The 22,961-nt window shown below is 51.8% G+C and overlaps 10 protein-coding genes across 10 annotated transcripts; 4 read left to right on the forward strand and 6 right to left on the reverse strand.

Moving 5' to 3' along the window:
- Positions 1 to 59: 59 nt before the first annotated feature.
- J4E93_002960 (uncharacterized protein) lies at positions 60 to 1,762 on the forward strand (the record flags this gene model as incomplete). The annotated part of the gene is made up of 3 exons (XM_049340900.1): positions 60 to 879; positions 1,081 to 1,512; positions 1,641 to 1,762. 3 exons carry the CDS (start codon positions 60 to 62, stop codon positions 1,760 to 1,762), a joined length of 1,374 nt encoding a protein of 457 aa, XP_049201782.1.
- A 1,540-nt stretch (positions 1,763 to 3,302) lies between these two features.
- On the reverse strand, positions 3,303 to 4,030 carry J4E93_002961 (uncharacterized protein; the record flags this gene model as incomplete). The annotated part of the gene is made up of 2 exons (XM_049340901.1): positions 3,303 to 3,752; positions 3,803 to 4,030. The coding sequence occupies 2 exons, from the start codon at positions 4,028 to 4,030 to the stop codon at positions 3,303 to 3,305; spliced, it is 678 nt and encodes a 225-aa protein (XP_049201783.1).
- An 889-nt stretch (positions 4,031 to 4,919) lies between these two features.
- Positions 4,920 to 6,165, reverse strand: J4E93_002962 (uncharacterized protein; the record flags this gene model as incomplete). Its single annotated transcript, XM_049340902.1, has 5 exons — positions 4,920 to 5,078; positions 5,132 to 5,145; positions 5,205 to 5,372; positions 5,430 to 5,572; positions 5,627 to 6,165. 5 exons carry the CDS (start codon positions 6,163 to 6,165, stop codon positions 4,920 to 4,922), a joined length of 1,023 nt encoding a protein of 340 aa, XP_049201784.1.
- Positions 6,166 to 6,612: 447 nt separating this feature from the next.
- Positions 6,613 to 7,641, reverse strand: J4E93_002963 (uncharacterized protein; the record flags this gene model as incomplete). The annotated part of the gene is made up of 1 exon (XM_049340903.1): positions 6,613 to 7,641. One exon carries the CDS (start codon positions 7,639 to 7,641, stop codon positions 6,613 to 6,615), a length of 1,029 nt encoding a protein of 342 aa, XP_049201785.1.
- A 2,190-nt stretch (positions 7,642 to 9,831) lies between these two features.
- Positions 9,832 to 11,006, forward strand: J4E93_002964 (uncharacterized protein; the record flags this gene model as incomplete). The annotated part of the gene is made up of 3 exons (XM_049340904.1): positions 9,832 to 10,168; positions 10,221 to 10,526; positions 10,576 to 11,006. The coding sequence occupies 3 exons, from the start codon at positions 9,832 to 9,834 to the stop codon at positions 11,004 to 11,006; spliced, it is 1,074 nt and encodes a 357-aa protein (XP_049201786.1).
- Positions 11,007 to 11,367: 361 nt separating this feature from the next.
- J4E93_002965 (uncharacterized protein) lies at positions 11,368 to 13,266 on the forward strand (the record flags this gene model as incomplete). The annotated part of the gene is made up of 5 exons (XM_049340905.1): positions 11,368 to 11,397; positions 11,477 to 11,811; positions 11,913 to 12,538; positions 12,764 to 12,792; positions 12,844 to 13,266. The coding sequence occupies 5 exons, from the start codon at positions 11,368 to 11,370 to the stop codon at positions 13,264 to 13,266; spliced, it is 1,443 nt and encodes a 480-aa protein (XP_049201787.1).
- Positions 13,267 to 14,039: 773 nt separating this feature from the next.
- J4E93_002966 (uncharacterized protein) lies at positions 14,040 to 15,677 on the forward strand (the record flags this gene model as incomplete). The annotated part of the gene is made up of 1 exon (XM_049340906.1): positions 14,040 to 15,677. One exon carries the CDS (start codon positions 14,040 to 14,042, stop codon positions 15,675 to 15,677), a length of 1,638 nt encoding a protein of 545 aa, XP_049201788.1.
- A 427-nt stretch (positions 15,678 to 16,104) lies between these two features.
- On the reverse strand, positions 16,105 to 16,585 carry J4E93_002967 (uncharacterized protein; the record flags this gene model as incomplete). Its single annotated transcript, XM_049340907.1, has 2 exons — positions 16,105 to 16,338; positions 16,400 to 16,585. The coding sequence occupies 2 exons, from the start codon at positions 16,583 to 16,585 to the stop codon at positions 16,105 to 16,107; spliced, it is 420 nt and encodes a 139-aa protein (XP_049201789.1).
- A 1,382-nt stretch (positions 16,586 to 17,967) lies between these two features.
- Positions 17,968 to 19,919, reverse strand: J4E93_002968 (uncharacterized protein; the record flags this gene model as incomplete). The annotated part of the gene is made up of 3 exons (XM_049340908.1): positions 17,968 to 19,123; positions 19,171 to 19,569; positions 19,687 to 19,919. The coding sequence occupies 3 exons, from the start codon at positions 19,917 to 19,919 to the stop codon at positions 17,968 to 17,970; spliced, it is 1,788 nt and encodes a 595-aa protein (XP_049201790.1).
- A 621-nt stretch (positions 19,920 to 20,540) lies between these two features.
- On the reverse strand, positions 20,541 to 21,390 carry J4E93_002969 (uncharacterized protein; the record flags this gene model as incomplete). Its single annotated transcript, XM_049340909.1, has 2 exons — positions 20,541 to 21,286; positions 21,342 to 21,390. 2 exons carry the CDS (start codon positions 21,388 to 21,390, stop codon positions 20,541 to 20,543), a joined length of 795 nt encoding a protein of 264 aa, XP_049201791.1.
- Between the last annotated feature and the right edge of the window lie 1,571 nt (positions 21,391 to 22,961).

Consider the following 22,961-nt stretch of genomic DNA (forward strand, 5'->3'; position numbering starts at 1 on the left):
TTGTTAGTGTTTTTGAGACTTGTGTAAAGCTCCTGTCACATATCGGTGCGGCAAAATCGATGGAGAGCGATTACATGCGGCTCGAGACGAAGTTCGACTTCCAAAAAACGATCTTACTACAATGGGCGGATCGAGTGAAGCTCCAGGACCAAGAAGAGTATGATGACCGACTTGATGACCCACACATCGGTCCCATGGTCATGCGCGGACTGGAGTGCATTCGTCAGCTTCTCGAAGACGGGCATGCATTACAACAACGTTATGGAGTTAGGCCGGTCAAAGAGGGTGAGACAACTGTATCACCATCAGTTGTCAGTAGCCGTCTTATGTCCCATTTTCGCCAGAAGTCGCAGGCGCTTCGTTTGCGGCGCAAGGATCCGCCGTCTCAACCAGATCTGTCCAAGTTGCCCTACGATCTTGGCTCCGCGGAAGAAGAGAAAGGAGAGCCAAGGTTTGCGAAGATCACCTGGGTAGTCAAGGACAAGGAGCAATTCGAAGGCCTAATCAGGGAACTTTCTGATCTCATCAACGATATCGACCGCGTCGTACCACCCCGTGGACTTGAGGATATAACACGCCACGCTTTGAGCAACGAGATCCAACGACTACACAATATTCCCAACCTCAGATCAATCTTGAATGCTTTAATCGACGATAGCGAAGGACTTGCCGATGTCACAAGGCAAACGATCGATGCAACGTGTAAACAATCAATCCTCAATCGCCTTTGGTTTCGCTTGATAGACAATCGAAAAGACCTCATCTCCGAAGCACACTCCAAGACTTTCGAATGGGCTATTCATCCACCCACTTCAGAGGATATGTGGGACAACCTTGGTGAATGGCTACGATCAGGATGTGGTAGCTATTGGATATACGGTAAGCCGGGAAGCGGCAAATCTACGTTGATGAAATATTTGTATAGCCATCCCAAAGTCACGGAATATTTGCAGCAATGGGCAGGCGATAGAAAGTTGACGATAGCTTCCTTTTTCCTATGGAATCTTGGGAGCGTCGAACAGAAATCACAACAAGGCCTTGCACGAGGGCTTCTGCATCACGTACTGAGTCAGAACCAAGCACTCATTCCAGTCGTGCTTCCACACATGTGGCAAGAGGCTCAAAACGGTGCTCCGGAACTCGGACTTCCTTCGGACATTGAAATGCAACATGCATTCCAACGCCTCGGAACCGAATCAACGAATGGCGCCTATGCCATTTTCATCGATGGTCTCGACGAGTTCACAGGAGACCTTATGAATGGTATCTCGTTTGTACAAAGCTTTGCAAACTTTCCCGATATCAAGATACTTCTCTCCAGCCGGCCCTACGATACATGCGAGGCAGCTTTCTCCGAAAGACCAAAACTGGGGTTACATGATCTTACCAAACACGACATAGAAACGTATATCAACGATACGATACGCTCTCATCGCTATGTGGCAGACTACATGTATGCAAATGGAGCTGTAGTTGATCACTTGATCAAAGATTTGCGAGACAAAGCCGAGGGTGTGTTCTTGTGGGTTGTCCTGGCTTGCCGCACCTTGATTGCGGGGTTCGTAGCGGGCGATAGAAGAAAGGAACTTCAGCAGCGAGTTGATGAGCTTCCACCAAAGCTTAACGCTCTCTTTCGCCAGATACTGGATGGTCTTCCAGCTCGCGATCTCTCGCAAACTGCCAAACTCTTGCGAGTTTGCTACAACAGCAGTTTGCTTCAAATCTCCGATTCGGTCTCCACCTTGGCATTAGCATGGGCTGATGAGAAAGAGATGGACAGCACCGCGATGGGAGGCTTTACACAATACTCAACTGATGAAATGCAGGCACAGTGTACACTATTGGAGCGCCGTCTACGCAGCCGCTGCAGAGGGCTGTTGGAGATACATCGCCACTCTGACGGAGCGTCTCCTACTGAATCCAGCGGAATAGAGACATCTTCTGTGGGTTTCATGCATCGAACAGTGTTCGAATATCTCAGCGACCCAACCGTCTGGGAAATGAAATGTCTGCAGGTGCATGATGATGGATTTGACGCTACAGCGGTCCTATCATATATGTCGTGCTATCTCCTGTACCTTCAAGAAGAGCCAATTCGTACGAAAACAAACCTTTTAAAACAAACCCTGGCGTATGTACAGCATATTGATCGAACATCACCGTCACAAACACCACGCATCCTCGACCGATTCGCACTTGCGCTAACGGACCCGCGTCTTACATCGGGAAAGAGAAAGAGGGAGCAGTTCTTTGACTCCTCGGGCAATCACCTTTCACTATCTCACGCAACTCTAATATTGGCTGTGGAAGCCGACTTGATAGGTTGCATCCGGGAGCAAGACGTGCGCTCATACAACGCCTCTCGGAGACAGCAAGATGTGCGCACATCTAATACCTCGCGGAAGTATCACGATGACCCTGTTGAAAAGTCCCACATACCATACCAGGACGATCCCGTCGAAGGGATCGGTCTACTTTACCCTGACGACCCCACTGAAGGGTCCAATCTGCTGTACCATGCCATCAAAAGTCCTCTGATGCGCAAGTTCGGCATCCATGTACCATTATCGGCAGCCATGATCGCTACTCTCATCGAATGTGGGTGCGATCCAAATGAGAGCGTCCTCGGTAATGCTCATGTGATGACTACTCCCTGGGAAACATGGAAGACGTATACCATGCGACACAACTCCCTCCAGATGGCTTTGCGGGCCGCCGAGATAACAGCATCATTGATTCGTGGTGGTGCAATGCTCAAGCCTCCAACTCCCAACGGTCTTACTGTTCAGACGGCTGATAAAGATTGGCGTTCCGAGATTATCAGTGCGACTGGAGTGTGGTTGGATATAGCGGAAAATTCGACTCAGAAGAGTTTGCATGATTGTGAGAGGTTAAGGGAGTGTTGCAATGAGATCGTACAAGCGGTCGTAGCCAGTCATGGAGTGATTGTGGTTGGCAGCAGGGGACGATTGGCAGTGTAGTTGCTGAGAGCAACGCATGATGCTCTACTCAAGTATTTACTGTTACTTCCTGAACAGACAGTCACAGCGAAAACCTGATAGCAAGACTCAGATATGACTTGGCAGAGTGATTGCGACGTCCTCAAGATCTGCAAGTCGTGCGTAAGGAAAGTTAGTATCCATGACTTGGACCAAACTAGTGGCAATGTAGACTTCGTGGTATGTTCAATTCTGTTCTTGACGCAGGTGCCACGAGAAGGGAAGGTAACCCCAGTTAAAACCTCTCGCCTTACGTCATTACCATAGGCTCGTACCTCACTTCTTAGCCATCTCCGCCTTCCATTACGCGAGGGGCGTCTTGCCGCTCGACCTTCCCAGCGATTTGGTGAACTCGTGAGCGTTGGCAGCGCCTCTCTTGGACCGCAGCGGGAGTGCACGAGGAGGCTTGAGTGTGTCCTTGTGTTCATGAACCACAGCTCCAATCTCAGCCTTCTCCTCATTTTCCTCTGCAACTTCCTTCTCCTGCGCTTTCTCTTCGCCATTGTCGTTCTCCACCACCTCATCTCTCTCTAGATCAATCATGCCAAGAAGAGGATTTACAGGCTTCTCCTCAGTCTCATCCTCATCTTCGTCCTCGCTCTTCGCATTATCTTCGTCTGTGCGTGCCATCTCAGCTCTCTCTTCATCAGTCATACCAGTAAGAGAATCGATGAGCTTTTCTTTAACCTCATCCAGCTCTTCGCGCACCACGGCTAGCACCTCGATCAAAGCCGGGTCGTTTTGGTATCTTGCCTTCACTTACGTTAATGCGTATCTCGAATGCTGTTTACACATCGACATACCTTAAACATGGCTTTGCTGTACATGTCCTCTGCGAACAATCGCCAGTATTCTGCCTCCCTCCATTCGCCCTCGGCGCAGGCAATCAGGAGTGCGTTTTCGATAATCCAGTACCATGATATGTAGCCAACTTGGAGGTTTAACTTCGCTGCTGCGATTGCCTGTTCGGGGTCGACATCAAAGAGATCGCTGGCGGCTTCGTATGCCTCTTCGTTCGTTTTCGGCGGCATTATAGGGATCTTAAGGTGCGCCAGCCCTGGCGGTTATAAGGAGGTTGAAAGGGTATGGGAATGCGGGGTGTAGTGATGCGAGGGAATATCGCGGAGAAAACATCGAAATCCACGCCAAGACCCTGCAAACGCGAGGCGGGTGCGTGCTGCGCACAAACTTTTCCCCTTGATAGACGAAATATCAGAAAATCTCCGCCTGCAGGAAATCTACCTGTACATAAAGTCGATCCGGACTCCAGTCAAATCGAGCCAGCCGAGCATAGCGGATACTTGGGTTTCGCTGAAACAACCATGATCATGATCCGCGCTGGTGCAGATGTAGCAGGCTATGGGGTATATCTGAAGAGATTAGCTTACAGATGGATGAGAAAGATGGGAAAATCATCGTGTGTGAAAGACCAGGAAAGAATGAAGGAGCTCTGGAACGAGATGGAACAAGCAGTGGTAGCCGATCAGCAGGAGGATTGGAGCGTACCGGATTGCAACTCTGATTCCGATTGAAGCTGTGTGCAGTTTCGTCTACGGAGCCTTTGTCTAGCGCAACATCATAAAGTGATACACCTTGATATTGTCAGTCTCTATATCATCGTCAGTATCAGTTGCAGTTAGGCTTGAGCTCGTTCAACGTACCATACACTCAATGACACGCCACGATTGAACCACGGCCGAATGCAAGTGAGAAAGGTTACCTCGGAGACTGGGAAAAGTAAGGAGTAGATGAGTTTCGACTGTTTTTGCTCATTTGAAGTGTGTAATATTGGCAAAAAGACCAAGGAGAGGAGTTATATACAGCTATAGCCAAAAACGCATAGCATATTCAACGAAGACGAAGAACGAGCAAGTCTCTCTAGTAACCTGCAGGCTTCCCCATGCCAGAATTCCCAGATGTTTACTTCCTCCTGTTCTGGCTCATGCCCAGGATCTGGACCATGCGGACGAAGATGTTAATGAAGTCCAACTCGAGCGAGATGGACTCATTGACGGGATCCTTGGGGATCAAGCCGCGCTCGGCCTGGCGCGCATGGTTGAGCACCTTCTGTACATCGTACTGCAGAGAAGTCAGTATACGTTTCAAAGGCATTTCGTGAGGTCTGATCGTACTAATGTGAAGCCACCTGTTGTCAATATTAGCGAATGTCTCATAGGCAATACGGGCGAGGGGAAAGAGGCTGACCAAATACGGCAAGTCCACCATATAGCCAGATGTTCTCGGTGAACATAAGTGTGCGGGCAGCGGTGGCGGGAATGACGAGTGGAGCGAGGCCAGAAAGCGCCACAATGGCCACGCCGCCCAAAAGCGGTGCTCCTAGGTAGAGGTACTTATCCGTCTTTGCAGTCGCACCTGAAGATACGAAGTCAGTATGTGTCTAACATGCACTTCGTACGGGCCACAACTTACCAACGAAAGCGATTGAACCCATCATTCCAGCAGTGTAGAGACCGGCGCGAGCGAGGATGGCAGGGTGCATGAAAAAGAGGGGTGACAGGAGGAGGGCTTGGGTACCGTTGAAGGCAGTCCAGAGGGCGTACTTTTGAACGTAGCTGCGTCGGGTTAGCACATCTAGTCTGCAAAACAATATCGATCTTCACACTTACTTAGACGGCGAGGTAGCCATAGTTCCATACATTGTGCCGATGCTTCCAACCAGACCAACTCCAAGTACCAGCCATGGGTTTGCGCTCATAAGCCTGAAGCTCCAGCCGTTCATGTGCAGCGCGCGGGCAGCAATGCCGATCATTCCAATACCGAGGCCAGTGTGCATGAAGGTGTCGTTGAGGTATTCGCGCTCGAATGGCGGCATGCCGCCATCCTCGCGTGTCTCGCGGTTGAAGATAAAGTTGATGCCTAAAAGGGTGGCACCGAAGATGCCGGCTCCATACAGCATGCGCTGTCGCAAGTCGCCCTGTGCCACCGGGTTGTATGCAGCCTGCTGGTATCCGCGTCGGAACGCTTGCTGAAACTTGGAAACATTGTGCGATGTCGATACCGTGGGCTTTGCGGGGCGGAAGAAGTGCGACTGCTGCTTCAGTGGCGTGTTGTGGAATGCGCGGATCGTGAGGGTTTGCGGTGCTTTCGGCGATGCTTGTCGCAATGTTGCCGTGATGGCGAACGGTCTCCGTAAGAGGGACGCCATGATGTGTGTGTGCCTTTGCGATGTTGTTGTCGATGGGGAGGTGGAAGGCGGCGTGATAATATAGGTGAACGGGTAATGACGTTTTGCGCGGTGGAAAGCGCGAGAAATGCCAAGCCGCCTTAACTCCGAGGCGTGTTCACGCTATTTGCTCGACCACGGGGTCATGCATTTGTCACTTCACAGTCATGATGAAAGAGCCTATTCAGGTGACATATCGTGTGCATTGCTCTGACTAGATTTCGGAGTGGCACACTCAACTTGTAGGAAAGCGTTGGAAGCTGTGGGCCAGACCAACGGCGGTGGTAACACAGCGTAATAGGTTCCTCATAACACTTACACGTCTATCGCGAACTATTCTCTTTCGACTCCAATTCCAGATTGTCCTTCTCTTCGGTTCTCTTGCTAGCAATACAAACGTCACTCTTGCGCCGCGATGCTGCCCTGTACTCAACAGCGTAAGGAAGAGCCTGAACGTCGATGATCCGATGGAGGGTAGTCAGATTTCTGACTCCTCGAGGATGTCCTGTACAGTAGCAAGCTTTTGATACCCATCAAGCTACGATGTGAGTTATGCGTGCTTGGTGCCGGTTGGAAGGGAATGCGTGGTAATGCCGTAATTTCATCATCCCGGCTGTACATCGATGTCAACTTGCTGCGTGAACTTCGCGGCGGTGTCTGGAGCTTGACAGGCATGGGGGCATTGATTTTATCGAATTCTACGACGTGTTCTTTGATGTCGCTGACCGCATCATGATACATCGTAGTGGGATCGGATGTCTTGATCCGGGTAATTCTGGCGGGAATCCGGCGAAGCCCCGGCGTATATGTTTCTGGCTGCTCATCTGGAGAAAGACTTGGAACATCATCCACATCTGGAGGAGGGGGATGTACAGACTTCGGTATCGTCTCAAGTAGATCGAAGTTGAAGTTGAAGCCAGAGAAACGGCTAGGTGACTTCCAGAACTCGTTCGCGATAAGAGGAGGGCCAAGCATGTCTACATCTTTCTGGTATGCGTCCCAACGTCCCTGCGTTTCGCGAGCAGCGCCCTCTGCGCTTCTGATTTGAGACCGCTTGCGGTGGCCGGCGATCGTATGACGCGGGCCAAGGTCCTGGTTGTATATTTGTGAGGCACTTTCGAGCTGAAGGATCCGTGTTTGCATGTCGAGCATTGCCTCTCTCTGTGTCGCTAGCTCGGCCTGAACATTGTGGATAATTTCGATCAAAGTGCGGTTCGTCTGGCGCAATTGAGATTTGGTGATCGAGGTTTGGGATGGCCGCCTTGACCTGGAAGAACGCTGGTGCACGCTCGAGGATTCATAGGCTGCGGCGATGGATCCTTCGGGGCCACTCAACAAGTCCAGCATAGTTGCGCCAGACAGGTTTGCCTTGTGGCTTCGAGATGCGCTGTCGTCATGGTAGAAGGTATGTGCGGCTTTAGGTGTGTTTGTGTTTGGAGAGTTGAGAAAAGTCGCCATCTTGCTGTATGCGTGCGTAAGAAAGCTGGAATGACGACGGTCAAGTAAAGAAAGTTAGTGCTAGTGAGCATGAACGCCTATATTGATTTTGCAAAAGCATTGCGATGTTTCGTCGTTTCCTCATCACCCTCAGACGCCAACCCGTTTCGCCACTGTAGTTAACTTCGCAGGCATGCGATGCTGATACTATAAGGAGTGCCGCCAGGGGCACGGAGCTGATGAGCATTATCATTCGCTCAATGTGCAACGGAGGTGTGGCGCTGGGCTAATCGCGTCACGGTGAGCATGCGAGAAGAACTACAAACGTCGTCAAGACGCTGGTGTCGGGGCTGTCCTGGCGTTGTGGGTTTCAGCTGTCGAGGATCGTGTTTCGGCCAGGAGCGCGGAAGGCACGGCTCTAGCCCTGGAGGCTGCCGAGGTCGCTTGCACAGACCTGGATCGCGACTAGCGCAGTTCTTAGCTCATGGAGAACATTCCGGACTGCGACAGAAAATCGCGAAGCTTATGTCACATTACTATACCTACCGCTACAACTCTAAGAGCAGCAGGTCTGTGTTTTCCGTTGAGGAGTCACAGGCTGCTCCTTCTTTGCAGTGACACCTTGAAACCCATGCCAGGGTGAGCCATGCCCAGGCACTTTCTGCCGGCGCGCAAGAGCGGCTTTACGCACAGATAGAGGACCTGGCAAGGAAGTTCCTGTACTGCCAATATCTCTTGCAGAGCATAGTCGCGTTGTTGTCTTCTTTGGTTGCCTTATGCCGGCTGCGGCAGCAATGCTGACGATCAAGTCTTACGCACCCCGCAATGACGATGGCACGTCTGCATTCCGAGCTCACGATTATGCGAAGACCACGCACCTTCCAAACCTGCGCCTTATCAAGGCTCCCGATACTGCTACCTCAACCGCGCGTACTCGCCTCAAGCACGCTCCTGCTGGTCGCATATTGCCGCTTGGGCTGCCGGATATCCACAGCCTATGGTAGAGGTGCTGACAATGCGCGATCTGCTCACCAGAATCACCTTGAGGAATCTCCGACAATGTAGGTGCTAATTTGAGCGCTGGGGAATGGATGAATATCGTCGAAGAGGGAGGGGTCATCGTCCGAAGGGCACCGCAAGGACAGGCTACCTCTCGGAACTGAGTAGCTAATCTTGAGCGAGTGCTCCGAGGAGTAAGAGAAGCCGGTCTTATGGTATCGACTGCTACAACTCGGCAAGAAGCATGTCACCGGCTTTACGACAAGTGGAAATCATTCCGCGGTGAACGTGGGTAAACGGTCGAGCCATGTACAGAACGCTGCTCTCAGCGACGTGACATGTTCAGCCCCATGTCACATACGGCAGCTGCCAGGATCTGCATCCATCCAGGCACATGAGACACGCACACTCGGCTCCATAGGCCCGACCCGTTCGAAGACATTGTTGGTGCTGAGAAATACGGGTCATGCCATTTGCTCCACTTACGAGCCTGCCGGTTTTCATCAATGCAAAAGTATATCTAGATGGTGTCTTGGCCGCCCGACTATACATGTGTAAGCCCCAGTAAAATCCGACCGCCCTCCCCTCGCTTAGCCGAGACTGGCTAAGTAGATTCAACGATTTTGTATCCGTCTTCAGATGCAGCATCGAACAGCATTCCACCAACCTCGAACCAGAAGGTATTTAGCTGTACAAGCTTGGGGATGCTCGCTTGTGCATTTTTAGATGTATAGATCCAGATTCGCATCATTACGCGGACGCATCACACCGCATTCAACTACCGATCACCACGCGTAGCACTTCCGGTTAATATACGACTGGTCGACATTAGCCACACGTCGTCCTGGAGAGTCGTACCAAGACTACCATGCCGCATGCACTCCGCCGCCAAGATCGGGCACTAGATGAACGCTAATCTAGCTGCGGCGCGTGTACCGAAGCGAGCAATTGCCGCTGCCTATCACAGCAATGTTGATTATGGACCTCATCCTAGACAATCTGTGGAGAGTAGCACACAGCAGGGAACGCAGTTCAGACTGCGCGGTGACGAGAACAGCGACGGCACAGATGTGTAGATCCAGAACGATGTCATTAGCACCTGCAGGAATGCCGCACCAAGGCGCAGCAACCGGAAAGTATAAGAAGGTCGACTACATGGCATCTTGAGATCATCTTGGGCCTCCTCACGTTCACAGAGCATTCGCAGACGTCATGGTTCAGCTCACAAAAGCCCTCACCGCCGTTCTCTTGGCTACCGGTGTTGTGGCACATCCTGGTGGCAACACCAACAAGGAAATCTTGAGAAGGCAGGCTCATTTGGATCACCCAAACCGTCGAAGTGTTCAGGCATGCAAAAGAGATCTCGTCGAAACCGGATGGGTCCGGGAGCAGCACCAGAGGCGTGAGGCAAGGCTTCACGAGCTTCGGGTTGCAGCTGGATTCGCAAAAGAACACGAGTTCGTCCGTCGTGACGTCGCTGAGGTCGAGGAAAGCTACGGTGCTGAGGCAGCATGCACGCTTGATCCTGAGTCCACTGAAGGCCCATACTGTAAGTGAAGAAAGCTGTATCTCTTGAGACAGGTTGGCTTACATACTTACAGGGGTCACCGGTGAGCTCGTTCGCCAGGACCTCTTGACCGGAGAGAAGGGTGCCATCACCCACTTGGACGTCAACATCATCGACACTTCATCTTGCAAGCCTGTCACTGATGCCTACGTCGAGATGTGGGGAAGTAACGCCACCGGTGTCTACACGGGTGTTCAGGCGAAGGGCAATGGCGACGGTTCGGCTACCGCTATCAAGACTAATGCTCTTCGCGGTGTGCAACCCACCGGCGCCAATGGCACCGCTACTTTCATCACCGTTATCCCTGGGCATTACGTCGGCCGCACAAACCATCTTCACAGTACGCTTCACTCCTATCCGCTCCCCATATCTTAAACTGACAACCCTAGCCATCATCCACCATGGTGCTAAGCTTCTTCCCAACAACACCATCCAAGGCGGCACGGTCTCGCACGTCGGTCAGTTCTACATCGAGCAAAACTTCCTGGGTCAAGTTGAGAAGACCTCTCCTTACAACACGAACAAGCAAGCCATCACCACCAACGCAGTCGATCCGCTGTTCAACATGGCGAAGCAGGGTGGCGACGACCCAGTGATGAAGATTTCGCTCATTGGCAAGACTATCGAAGATGGGCTCTACGCTACCATCGATGTCGGCGTCAATCCCCGCGCGAGACAGAATCCTCAACCCGTGAATATGTGGACGGCAGATGGTGGTGTACCGGTCAAAGGAAGCCCATGGACAGGATACCCCGACACTTGCCTGTACTGTGGAATGAGGCCCCCGAAAGAGAAGAAGGACGTTCTCTCCGAGGAGTAAATTGCTAAGAGGAGAAAAGACACCGTAGTGTCGTGGGGCATGTCACATGCGTGGCTGATCCTTCTGACTCTCAACACCGAGCAATATTGTACATACCTAGGTAGCTTAGCTCCCAAGAATCAAGCTGCAATGACTTGTATGAATCCTGGGAGTGCATCAAATGTGACGGCGTAATAAACGTAATGGGCGGTATGTAAAAAGGTGGATCTTGTGGTTCGGGCGGAAGTAAGCCGGCAACTTACAAGCCGTTCTCAAGGGGTACCTGAGTGCCAAGAGCCTAGCACGCGCCGCCCCGCCCGCGGCGTTGGACGCGCCCACGCGTCGTTCCTCCACTCGACCTGCTCAACAAATGCACGCGACCATGTCGACCCTCCCGGTGCTGCCGGCAGATGTACATCTTTTGATATTGGATTATGTAGGCGCAGAGACCCTGAGACGCCTCCCAATGGCCAAAGTGCTAAGTCCAGCAGATCCACTTGCCTTCGCACCTCCAGGCCCTATGTCTGACGTCGAAAGCGCTATGCGACCTCGCCAGGCCTCGACTGTATCGGAAGGTCACCATCAACGTACTTGATCCATCGGAAGTCGCACGGTTCGAGAACTGCATGGCCGCAGGTGCCCAAGCGCATCTTGACGCTACAAGGAGTTTGACGTTGATGGACAGCCTTCCCCCAGCAGAAGCTCCCGAGTTCCAGACCAAGCCGCATCGACGCTTCGACCGTGAAGACAGGTTGACATCTGCTCAAAGTAGCGCGATAGAAGCGATACTAGACTGTTTCCCTCCGGACTGCCTACAATCTTTCCGGTGCGTCCTCGATCTTCGGAATGCTGCACATGCCAGCCTGTCGCATGCTCTCGTCATAACCTCGCGGACTGTCATGTCAGAACTTTACTGAATTGTGATAGGTTCCTCTCGACCCTACCGTTGCCGTCGAATATAGCACGCGAATTTTTCCTTAAACAAATGGGCACATTAACACACGTACATCTAAGACTCGAGGACCTATTTCAATTACAATACCTCGACTGTGTGCGAACTGCGGACCTCTGGCTCCCCCATCCAGAAGAAACCTGGTCGGAATTGGAGGAAGAGAACTTTCTGGACTCCCTGGAGGACATCGGCAAGTATAAGGATCTGGAGAGACTGTACCTTGGAACCAAGTTCGAGAGGTATTCAGACGAAAGCCGAAGACTCGCCGAAGCCTTTTCGTCTCTAGACGAATCGTATGGGCGCCTAGAGAAGCTTCGCCAACTTTCAATCTCCGGAATCCCTCTCGGCATCGATACATACGGGCTCAGCAAGATTATATCGTTTCCTCAGCTCACACATTTGACTCTTTGGGCATGTTCCTGTAGCCAAAGGTTCATCTCCAATTTGGTACATGAGCTCGGCGACCAGGACTTATCGTTGAAACATCTAGGACTGGAGCTAGTCGACGACGACGAGGTGGAAGACCCGGATGATGATACTCCCTACGAAGAGGACGATGACGCCGTCGAAGAGTTGATTAGCCGCTGTCCTGAATTGAAAAGTCTGTGTTTGCAGTGGAGTGATAGGGGGTGGATAGACTTTACGTTGGAGTCCTTCCAACAAATTCTGGCGATTGTTGGACAACAGCTTGTTGTTCTCTCGATACACATGTTGGACACTAGAGGGAACTTAGAGGATAGCGGACCATCATTTTGGAAAGAGATATCTCTAGCATGTCCAAACTTGGAACAACTCGCGTTCAATCTTGACTCTAACATGATGTTAGATTACAAAGGCGGGTTCAGTCCAAAATTGGTAAGATTGTGCAGTATTTGATTTCACGTTCCATCTCTAACATATATACAGTCACCCATCTGCAAATTGACCAAGCTACGCACCCTTCAACTTCGGGAAAGGTGGGGTCACGACTGCTGCAATTTCGGAGAGGAGAGTGACGATGTTTATGGAGACATCGAGCGCCAAGCTCATCTGTTTGCAAAAGATTTCTTTGCGCATCTAGAGAACCAATCTAGCTGTCCATCCCTGGACACGCTCGTACTGGGCATGGAAAACCAGGTCACGAACAGCAAAGAATTACAGGTCAGAAATCGCGGAAAAGAGATGCCGCCCGCGCGTTGCTTCCGCCGAACACGCAAGATTCGTGATGATGAAAGCACGCGCAGCGAATCCCTTCCCATATCTTTGGCAGAGTTCCGAGCGACAAGTGACTACACAGAGGTTCTGGACTGGTACACTGGCTGTGAGTGTCTCTATGCGAACTGCGTGTGAAGATATACACTGACTTTATACACCAATATTCAGGGCAGGGTGACTGCGACTGGATGTGGCGACTACCTGGCAGGTTCAACGATGATTAGTGTGGATTTATCTTCGACTGTGGGAGAGCCTCGCAACCCGGAATACACAAGAATATATGTTCATCCAAAAGAGTCACGCAAAGAAGACTTCGCGATTATTGGTTGGGTTCATCACCTGGTTGGTGGATGCTGAGATGGGTTCGTGGCCTAGATTGGGGTACCCCTCAACCCGACGCCATACTTTGGTAGCCATCCACGGGTACTGCGATGATCCATAGACGAAAGAAACTACCCACAGCTCCGACATACCTACTCCTCTCATCACGACTGCACCTGTTAAGATATGTGGTCTTGTGGAAGCACCTCATACAAGAAAAACCTGAACAGGTCTGGAGCCTACATCGACGCCAGTTTATCTATTTTGTATGCTTCTATGTTGATGTAGGCTGCAGACCTGTTCAGCTTTTTTTCTTGGTTGGTGTGGAAGGATCACTCGAGCAATGATGTTTGTAGTTGGCTTGCTGTCAGTCAAGGGTCACACCAAAACTGGGGTAGTTACGATGCAGGTGCATTCGCGATAGATGATGCGCACACCCCCTACACTTGTAATTTTGCCAACATAACGCTTTCCTACTATTAAAGAGGTCTTTCCCTCCTCCCGCAATTTCCTTTCCTGCTATTAACCATCTCCAGGTCTCCGCAGGCCTTGCTCAAACACCATTTCAAGGATCCAAGCTACCAATCATGTCGATCAAAAGGGTCCTCGTCTACGCGTTCGCGATATCTCTACTCCCTTGCCTAATCACCAGCGCAGCCACACCATCAAAAGAAGAGTCTCGCGTCAACATCAACTTCACCTCCCTCCTCGATGGCTCCTTAGGCTATTTACCCGCACTATGGCTTACTTCCCAAGGCGTTCTTGCCGAACTCCAAACGGTGTCAGAGTACGATCCACTTACTTCTCGGCAGCATCGTACCGACAAGGAAAATGGTGCCGTTACAGGGGCCTTTGTCGGCTCCATGCTTGTACCTTTGGTCACCAACCTCGCGGAATCCGACACTGCCACTCAAGGCATTTGCAAGTCCCTTGTAGCTGGTGCAACCGGTTCGCTTGGCGCTGTCGTTGGGCAAGAGGCCGGCAAGTTACTCTACCCAGCCAATCGCACATCAGCTTCAGAGTTCGAGCAAGCTATCGTTCCTGGCACATTCTTTGGTGGTGTTACCACAAACGCTGCCGGGACTGCGCTTACCAAAACCCTCTGCAAAGGCCTTGTTCCAGGTCTCGAAAAGCTTTGGGAAAATGCTGGAACCGGAGTGGAAGGGCGAGTCGCCGATTCACTTCACCGTGGTTTCCAAGAGGTCGTGACCAGTCGCTTGAGGGAGATGGGTGCCAACCCCGCGCAAGCAAGCCGATTTGCAAGCCAGATGGGAGAGACAATGGGACTGGTCGATCGCACTAATCTGGGCACGGCATTTGAGCGACTGAACCGAGAACTTGTGGCCGATAGCCTGGATCTGGTACAAGCTGCAGGCGCCGAAACAATCGAACGTACGGCAATCCGCGATCTCATCGGACTGAGTCACAACACCTTGGCGGATCTACCAGGTTCTATCCCCGGGATGACACTCCCCTTCGATCCTCCTGCTGAGCGAATGGGAATGGCAACCAAGTTCGCCTCGCAGCTTAAAATGCATTTGGACTTCGCCAAGAAGTTTGATAAGAAGATGCAAAATGGTGCCAACAAACTCCACGACATTGTCGACGACGTGCTCTCCAGAATGAAGTCAGTTTTAGACAGCACAGGAGTTACAGATGCAGCGCGCAAAATGAAGGAGATAACCGAACCTGCCCGGGAGCGCCTCAGAAAGCTCCCAAATCCATTCAAGAAGAACTGCAATCCCGAAAACCCTTCAACGGTCGACAACCAAAACCCCACTATCTGCGCCCGCGGTCTGGTCGATCAGTGCTGCCCAATCTGTCCAACCTGCCCAGACGCCCCAGCTGTCCCGGAACCCCCAGCTGTCCCAGCCAGCCCCGCCCCGGTCGTGGAGACTGTCTACGCAACTGTCTATACGACGCTCACCTTCGCAAATACAATCGTGGATGTCATTGAACAACTTGAATACCTCACAGAGACTATCTCACACCACGTCACACAGACTATCCCACACCACGTCACAGAGACGGTCCAGCAGATCGAGAATGTTCAGGTCGAGGTCCCGCAATACGTCCCAATTCCACAATACATCACACAGACTTTCCAGCAGATCGAGAATGTCCAGGTCCAAATTACGCAATACGTCACACAGACTATCCCGTTCACAGTGACTTACCATGAAGTCGAGCATAAATCCAAGAAGCCATGCAAATTCTGGTGTTGATCGACGCGGTATATGCCTCGGTCTGATCTTGGATTCTGACGGTACGTTATCAGGGTGATGCATTCGTCAGCCCGAATGAGTACCTTTGTTGGCATGCAAGATGGCTGGGGTGTGGTTGGACTGAGGGTTTGGGTGTTTGGTGGGAATACTGGTTGGATGTAGGTTCAGTGATGTGAGGAAGATTGCATGATGCTTTCGTGGCTGCTACGATGGATTTCTCATCGTGATCTCACGAGGAGCCTCTGTCACCGGACGTGTATAGATAAAAAATAAAATGCTTCATTGCAAACATGAACACCAAGCTATGCGTACAACCTCATCCTACCCGTCGCGACTAAAATGCTCACACAAAACTTAAACACCAAACAAATGCTCCATCCAATGCATCCCTTTCTCATCATCCCCATCATCTAACCATACCACTCATTTAAGCCTGAGCAGCTTCCAAGAGCTTCATGTGCTGCTCCGGGTGCGTCTTCTCAACGTTGTTCTTAGCAACCTTCTTCATCATGAAGTTGGCGTCAATGTCAATCTCCTCGCTGAGCTTGCCGCCAGTCACACGCCACTTGCCGCTGATGGTGAGGACACCAACGGGGGGTTTGGCGTTGACGAGGGAGTCGACACCTTCGGAGACGTTGGTGAGGGTGAGCTTGTAGGTTGTCTGATATGGGTCAGTATTGTACCGAGGAAGAAGAAAAGCGGAGAGGAAGGGGAAGTCGTACCTGGCCAATGGGCTTCTTGTCCGTGACGGTGTAGGTGGCGCAAGTAGTTTTGTCGCCGGACTCGAAAGCGTAGCTGACGAGCGCTGGGCAGAGGGTCTTGATCATGAGGTCGTGGTTGTGGAGAGCGGCAATGACGACAGCGGCATCGACACCGTTGAGGGGAGTGGAGATCTGGGAAGTAGGCATCTTGACTGATTGGTTGTTGTGTAAAAATTTGGTAGAGGATTAAAGGAACTGGCCGGCAGTAATAGTGAAGAGAATAGTCGGTAAGGCTGTGATGAGTTGATGAGAGGAGTAGAAGCTTGCTGGATGATGGTCTATCTTCACGGTGAAAGGCAGCAGAATATATACATCTCGCCCTCCTCATTCCTTACCGGTCTTACTCGCGTCTGGAGACCCCTACTCTACTCTCCATGACCCTAACCCGTTGTCCAAAACGTCAAGACGCAGTCAAGATGCATGTCTTACACCCCTGACACGGCATGGCGTCCCTCACTCTACCCCAGCATCCATACAGTTGTACAGCTTACCCACGCATGGCTTGTACTACGCCGACGATCATCCGCCCGCCCAATATCGAAATAGTAGCTACCGAAACGCGTCGTCTCTGTTTCCGAGCGCCCGGATAGGTAATGTCTGTGCGTTGGTGCGCTGGGTTGGGGATGGTGAGGTAGGACGATCCTCGTTAGCCGAGCGATGTCCACAGGGTTGAATCGTGGAGCTGTTACGTGAATACTCTGTGTCTGGCACGTTTGAAGGGACGGATGGTAGAGCGAGAGCTGGAAATAGCTGATCTGACAGTTTAGAAACATCTTTCGAGTCGCGGTCAAACAGAACTGTTTGCACACTGCTTGTCTACCTGTGACGTCTGTGTCCGCGCTGCTCGCTTTCGCAAACGAGGTCGTTCTTCAGCTGGAAACTCTATTGCGCAAGGCGCCTGCAAAGCTCATTGACGCTGTCGATCATGTATAATGCTTACACGCAGATAAGAACACGAACTCCCACTCTCCGGATCTCCAAGGGCTCGGTCACTGTTTCCCCGTGCAGTAATTGGGTACTGCTTGCTAGCAGTGTCGGAGTGTTTCGCTGGTGGGTTCGCAGAATCGACGGGCGCCGCGGGTTGGGGAGCCGTGCTGCGCTAGCGCAAATCTTAAGTCGGCTCGCGTGGGTGTCGCTGTCGCCTCATCTATTTTGAACCGGTTCACTCATCGTTCGTGCGAAAGGCAGTTACATGTTTGCTATTTTCGCGTTTATCGCGTTTCATTATGTGCACAAAGTGCGCATGTATTCGCGTGGCTTCCAAGGTCTGCACACATTCGATGCAGCGCGACCTCTTCAGGCTCTGCATCGGCATGCTGCCTCGGTACCTAGGTAGACTCAAATGACACCCAGCTATAGCACGTGACGGGTCGATTAAGAACACGGAGCAGGTCATGGTTGGTGTCTCAACACTTTGAAGATGAAATGATCGCCCATTGGTCGATCATGATGCATACCTATCCCTAACCTTGATTGTAAACGCCTTGGAGAATCTTCCTGTGCACACAGATACAGAAACAACACAATCGCTAAAGCTTCGACTCCACCACCGTATCCGTCTTTGCCCTTCCGCCTGCGAAGTTCACCCCTTCACTCGGCTCAATCGTCCCACTCTTGTTGATCAGCTGTAGCTTCCTCAACCTTGAGATCGGCTCATCATCATCTCTATCCCTAACATAGAATGCCCAGTCGGCCGTAGGATCAATCTCCGTTTGCGAGTACCCATTGCCCAGCCATGAAAACCTGTTGCCAGTGTATTTGACATCCCAGTCCTCTAGCCTGAGCTCCATGAGCGCCTCAATGTAGTGTAGTGTAGAGCCAGGCCAGAGCGCGGTTACAGGGCCGTCAGCCCCGAGAGATTTGTACCATGAGCGACAGCCGTCGTTCCAGACCGTACGCTTCATGTATTCGTCCTTGAAGGCGACAAAGTCATCGATGGCCTCAGCTCTTGGGGCAAACGTCGATATGTTGTGTGTTTGGAAGCGATCGATGAGCTTGCACATGTAGTCTGCCTGCGCTTCGATAGCACTGAGGACAGGACCGTTGCCAATAGGGCAGTTGGGGCCAAGGAAGATGAGGTAGTTCGGGAAATCGGCGGCGGCGAGGCCAAAGTACGAGCGTGGTTCTTTGGCCCAGGCATCTTGTAGGTTGGCACCAGAAGAATTTATCACGGGGAAACGTGGCTTGAAGGATGTGTTAAAGCCGGTGGCGCAGATGAGCACGTCGATGGGGTATTCGTTGCCATCGTCGCATACGCACCCACGTTCGGTGATGGAGTTGATCTCGCCGTAGACAGTTTGTACGTTGGGTTTTCCTAATGCCTCAAGATAGCCAACGCCTGGTGTCAGTCTCCGACACCCAACATGCCAGTTCGGGATCAAGCGCTCTTGTAAGTACTCGTTGTTAAGCTTCTCGGCCATTTGCTGGCGGAAGTATGCTTCTGTCTCGGAGTTGACGTTTGTGTTCTTGAGGAAAATGCCGAATTGGCCGTTGAGACCGCGTTCAATGTTCTTCCGGTATTCAACCAATACGCCGGGCTTGGTAGCGAATTCGAGCTTTTCGCTATCGGTAAAAACGTGTTGTTCGAGGCCTTGAACTGGTGAAACCCATGTTGGTTCGCGGATGAAGGTTGTGACTTTCTTGACGTGTGGTTGGATAGTGGGGAGAACTTGGATGCCGGAGGAGCTGAAGTGGTCAGTCGCGAAGTCAAAGGTCATTCATATTGCACTTACCCATTCCCAATCAGGCCGACATGGCGACCTCTGAGATCGACGTTGTCGTCCCAATTCGCAGTGTGTAGTAATGTGCCCTTGTATTTGTCCAACCCTGGGATGGCAGGCCATTGCCAATTGTTCAAGATGCCGCCTGCATTAATCAAGATGTCGCAATGATCGTTGACCATTTGACCACTCTCCAGATCTTTGACTTGCACATCATAGCCGCCCCTTTGCTTGTTCCAGATTGCGCCAGCGACTTGGTGTTGCGTCTTGATGTATTTGCGTAGACCGTACTTGCGAGCGAAATCGTTGAAATAGGCAAAGATCTCTTTTGAGCTGGCGTATACAGCGGACCAGTCCAATTTGGGCTCAAATGACCAGGTGTAGTTGTGGGAGGGAACATCGCAAGCGCATCTAGAAGCGAATGTTAGCAAGGTTGGTCGACTGCGCCGCTTCGCTGCAGTCGCTTCGGTAGATCGCGGGGCGAAAGGTGCATCACGCCCCGCAGCAATCAACATGATCTCCACTTACCCCGGATATCTGTTCTCGAACCATGTGCCCGAAACTTCGGAATTCTTCTCGTATACTTGAAGGCTATAATTCGAGAAGTGCTTTTGCAGTTTGTATGCCATCAGAAGTCCCGAAGCACCTGCGCCGATACACACGATGCGTACATGGCGTTGCGCGTGGATGGGCCCACGTAACCGGTGCTGAGCATCAGTCTCTGGCGCAGCCGTTGATGGGACAATAAATCCGTCTGCCATTGTGAAGGGTAAATAACTAATGAGAAAGGCAAATCGCAAGACAAAGTTGGAGATGGATCTTAAGGCAACGCTGCGACCACTCCGAGGCCTTCACCGTTCTTAAACTTTGTTTGCGGCATGTTTGCGCCGCGACTGCTCAGTCCTGGAGAGTCAGGTGCTGGCCTAATGACTCCACGTAGCGAGTCAATTTAGTGTACGCTGAGATCTGGGGTCACGCTAAGTGAGTTGGAGCAGGGTTGGGGTCTCGAGATACGGTGACGATTCGTGATGTGGGCAAACTGTTGGAGAGGCTATTCATGACTTCCCGTCTGGCAAAGCATTTCCGAACGTTGCACAGACGAAAAATCTGGGGCTTCGAGGTCGCGTAATCGTGATGAAGCCGATAGAAGGTCGATTAGCCAATCGTGCAAATGCTTGGGGCAGTCGAGATCCTTTTTCGGGTACGGAGGTTGCGTCTCCCAATTTGCGGGGATCGGGGTGGAGCGATGGGGTGGAGAACCTCTACCGAGATGCGACCGATGTACTCAACATAATTGCATATGTTTGACGAAAAGATTATGTATCGTAGCAAGTGTGCGAAGGAAATGTCGAGTTATCAAGGCGTTGGGCTAGTACAAAGCTTTAGACAATTGTGTATCCCCCGTCCGCGACTAATGTGGCGCCGATCATGTAGCTCGCCGCGTCTGAGTGTAAGAAGGCAATACAGTCGCCGATTTCCTCCATCTCCGAATAGCGGTGAACAGGGACCTTCTTCCTTTCAGTTTCCATCATTTCACCCTGACCCATGTGCTCTTGTACCAAAGGCGTCATTACATATCCCGGCGAAATTGCGTTGATCCGGATACCCTTGTGCGCGAAAGCGAGCGCGTCTGACTTGGTAAGGCCAATAACAGCGTGCTTGGAGGTAGCGTATGCTGTAGCAGGAACATTGAGCGGTGGTGCTACCAGACCATACATGGATGCGACGTTAACGATAGAACCTCGATATGACCGATATGAGTCCGACAGCTTTTCCTGTTTGAGCATTTGCCGAATCTGCGCACGTTGGCATTGCCAGACAGCGATGGTGTTGATAGACATGACTTTCTCGAAGTCGTCTTTCGGGATCTGGTCTGTCGTCTTGATCATGCCACCGATGCCAGCATTGTTCACAGCATAGTCTAGTCGTCCGAACTCCTTGACCGTCTTCTCTATACTGTCATCGACATCTTTCTCGTTGGTGACATCGATCTCGAATGTCTTGATTGAACAGTCGGATGAGAGTTTACGTAGTTCGCTAACGGTTTTGGTGACGGGATTGCGATCCAGCAGCGCGAATGAGCGTACACCCTGTTTCGCAAGAGCGTATGCGGTGTATTGGCCAATGCCTAACGACATGTTAGCTCATTGCTTGTAACTGTTACACAGTCTGGTGGTGCATACCAGACCCAGCACCGGTAATATACGCCACTCCTTTCAGTGTAAAAGCCATGTTCTTGGGTGCAGCGTGTGGATTACGAGCCCTTGCTGGGTATTCAGCTATCGAATGTCAGGTCCGCGGAACGTTGCTCGTGAACAGTGCTGCCGCCACTGTTGCTATTAGCCCAATGTTACGATTCAAGAGCTATCAGCGATGCCCTGCGCCTTGCATATGCACCGTCAGGGGAAGTGTGGAAGGCTGATGCTGTGGAGGCGGTTCTTAAGCGGGGCTACACTCTGGATCGGTTGCGGTTTTCCTGCTCGTGGAGGCGAACACAACCGAGTCATGTCTGCTCTACGATGCGAGGACCTTCTACGTTACATCTGAGCTTGGTCGCATGCTGCGAGAACTGCGAGTCCAGCTCATGTAGGATGCGACCATTTTGTGTCAATGTGACAAGGTGCTATGAAGGCACGATGACCTCGATCGGTCGCCGTCAAACACCTTCAGTATGCTTGCCAAGACCGAGTCATCAATACTGGAAGCGGTCGCGAATGCCGTTGCAAGAAAGTAAATGGGCGCTAATGGTGGTGAAGAACGGTAGAAGGCTTGCAAGGCGGATCGTGATGCACGGATGGCGTGTTGTTCTACGTCATCCTGGGCACGTGTTTGCGTGTTCTAGCGCGGTTCCGTGGTTCGCATCTTTCGCCACCACGGTTCAAGCCCTGCATCCACCCGCACCCCTCCTCGCGATGCGCCTCCGCCATGCCCCCCACACCTCATCGAATCGCGCAAACATCGACCGAACTCAAAAAGCAACACAAGAAACATGGCCCCCGCCTTAACGAGCGCCAGCAGAAGCAGCTCGAACGCGACTTTGAACTAGAACAGCGCGCCACCCGCGCGCGCGAAGCCGAAGAACGCCGCAAAGCAGCAAAGAAGAAGCGCGAGGAGAGGGAGGCCAAGGAGGCGAGGGCGAGGCAGCAAATTGGCGTTGGCCTTGCGACACAGCTGGTTGGATACAGTCATACACAGGCGCAGTTGAAGAATGGCATGGAGGCATTCCTGGGGCTGAAGAAGAAGAAGGACGAAGAGAAGCGCAAGAAAGACTTGGAGCTTATCAAGAAGATGGACGAGATCGCTGAAGAAATTGAGAAGGAGCCATGGGACGACGACGATGAAGACATGGGCCTCGAGCTGCCCAGCGCGAATGTGTCGTGTGGAGAACAATGGCCTGACGATGATCTCGACGACGACACGCTACTCGAAGCACACGATATGGTCATGTCGGATCCAGTAGAGGAACCACAGGCTGTCACACTGCCACCTCCTGCGCCTGCCGTTTCGATCGAACCTGCCCCACCCGCCGCGCCGACCCCTTCTCCTAGACCAGCTGCTGTCAAAGACGACCGCGAGTTCACCCGCACCCATGGCCCCATCAATAAAGCCATCGAGACTGTCTTGGACAAGTTACCCGAGCCTCTGCTCGAGATGCTGTCACAAGATCTTTCGCTTAAGACGCCAGACTGGGACCCGTCACTCGGGCTGTTGCATAAGCTGAATCCAGTGGGCCTACCTCCGCATCGACTGCGAATCAAAGTTGGCTGCATTGTCATGCTGCTCCGGGATCTCAACACAAGCAG

The sequence above is a fragment of the Alternaria ventricosa genome (assembly GCF_023758065.1).
Source record: "Alternaria ventricosa strain BMP 2768 chromosome Unknown scaffold_4, whole genome shotgun sequence".
NCBI classification, from domain to species: domain Eukaryota; kingdom Fungi; phylum Ascomycota; class Dothideomycetes; order Pleosporales; family Pleosporaceae; genus Alternaria; species Alternaria ventricosa.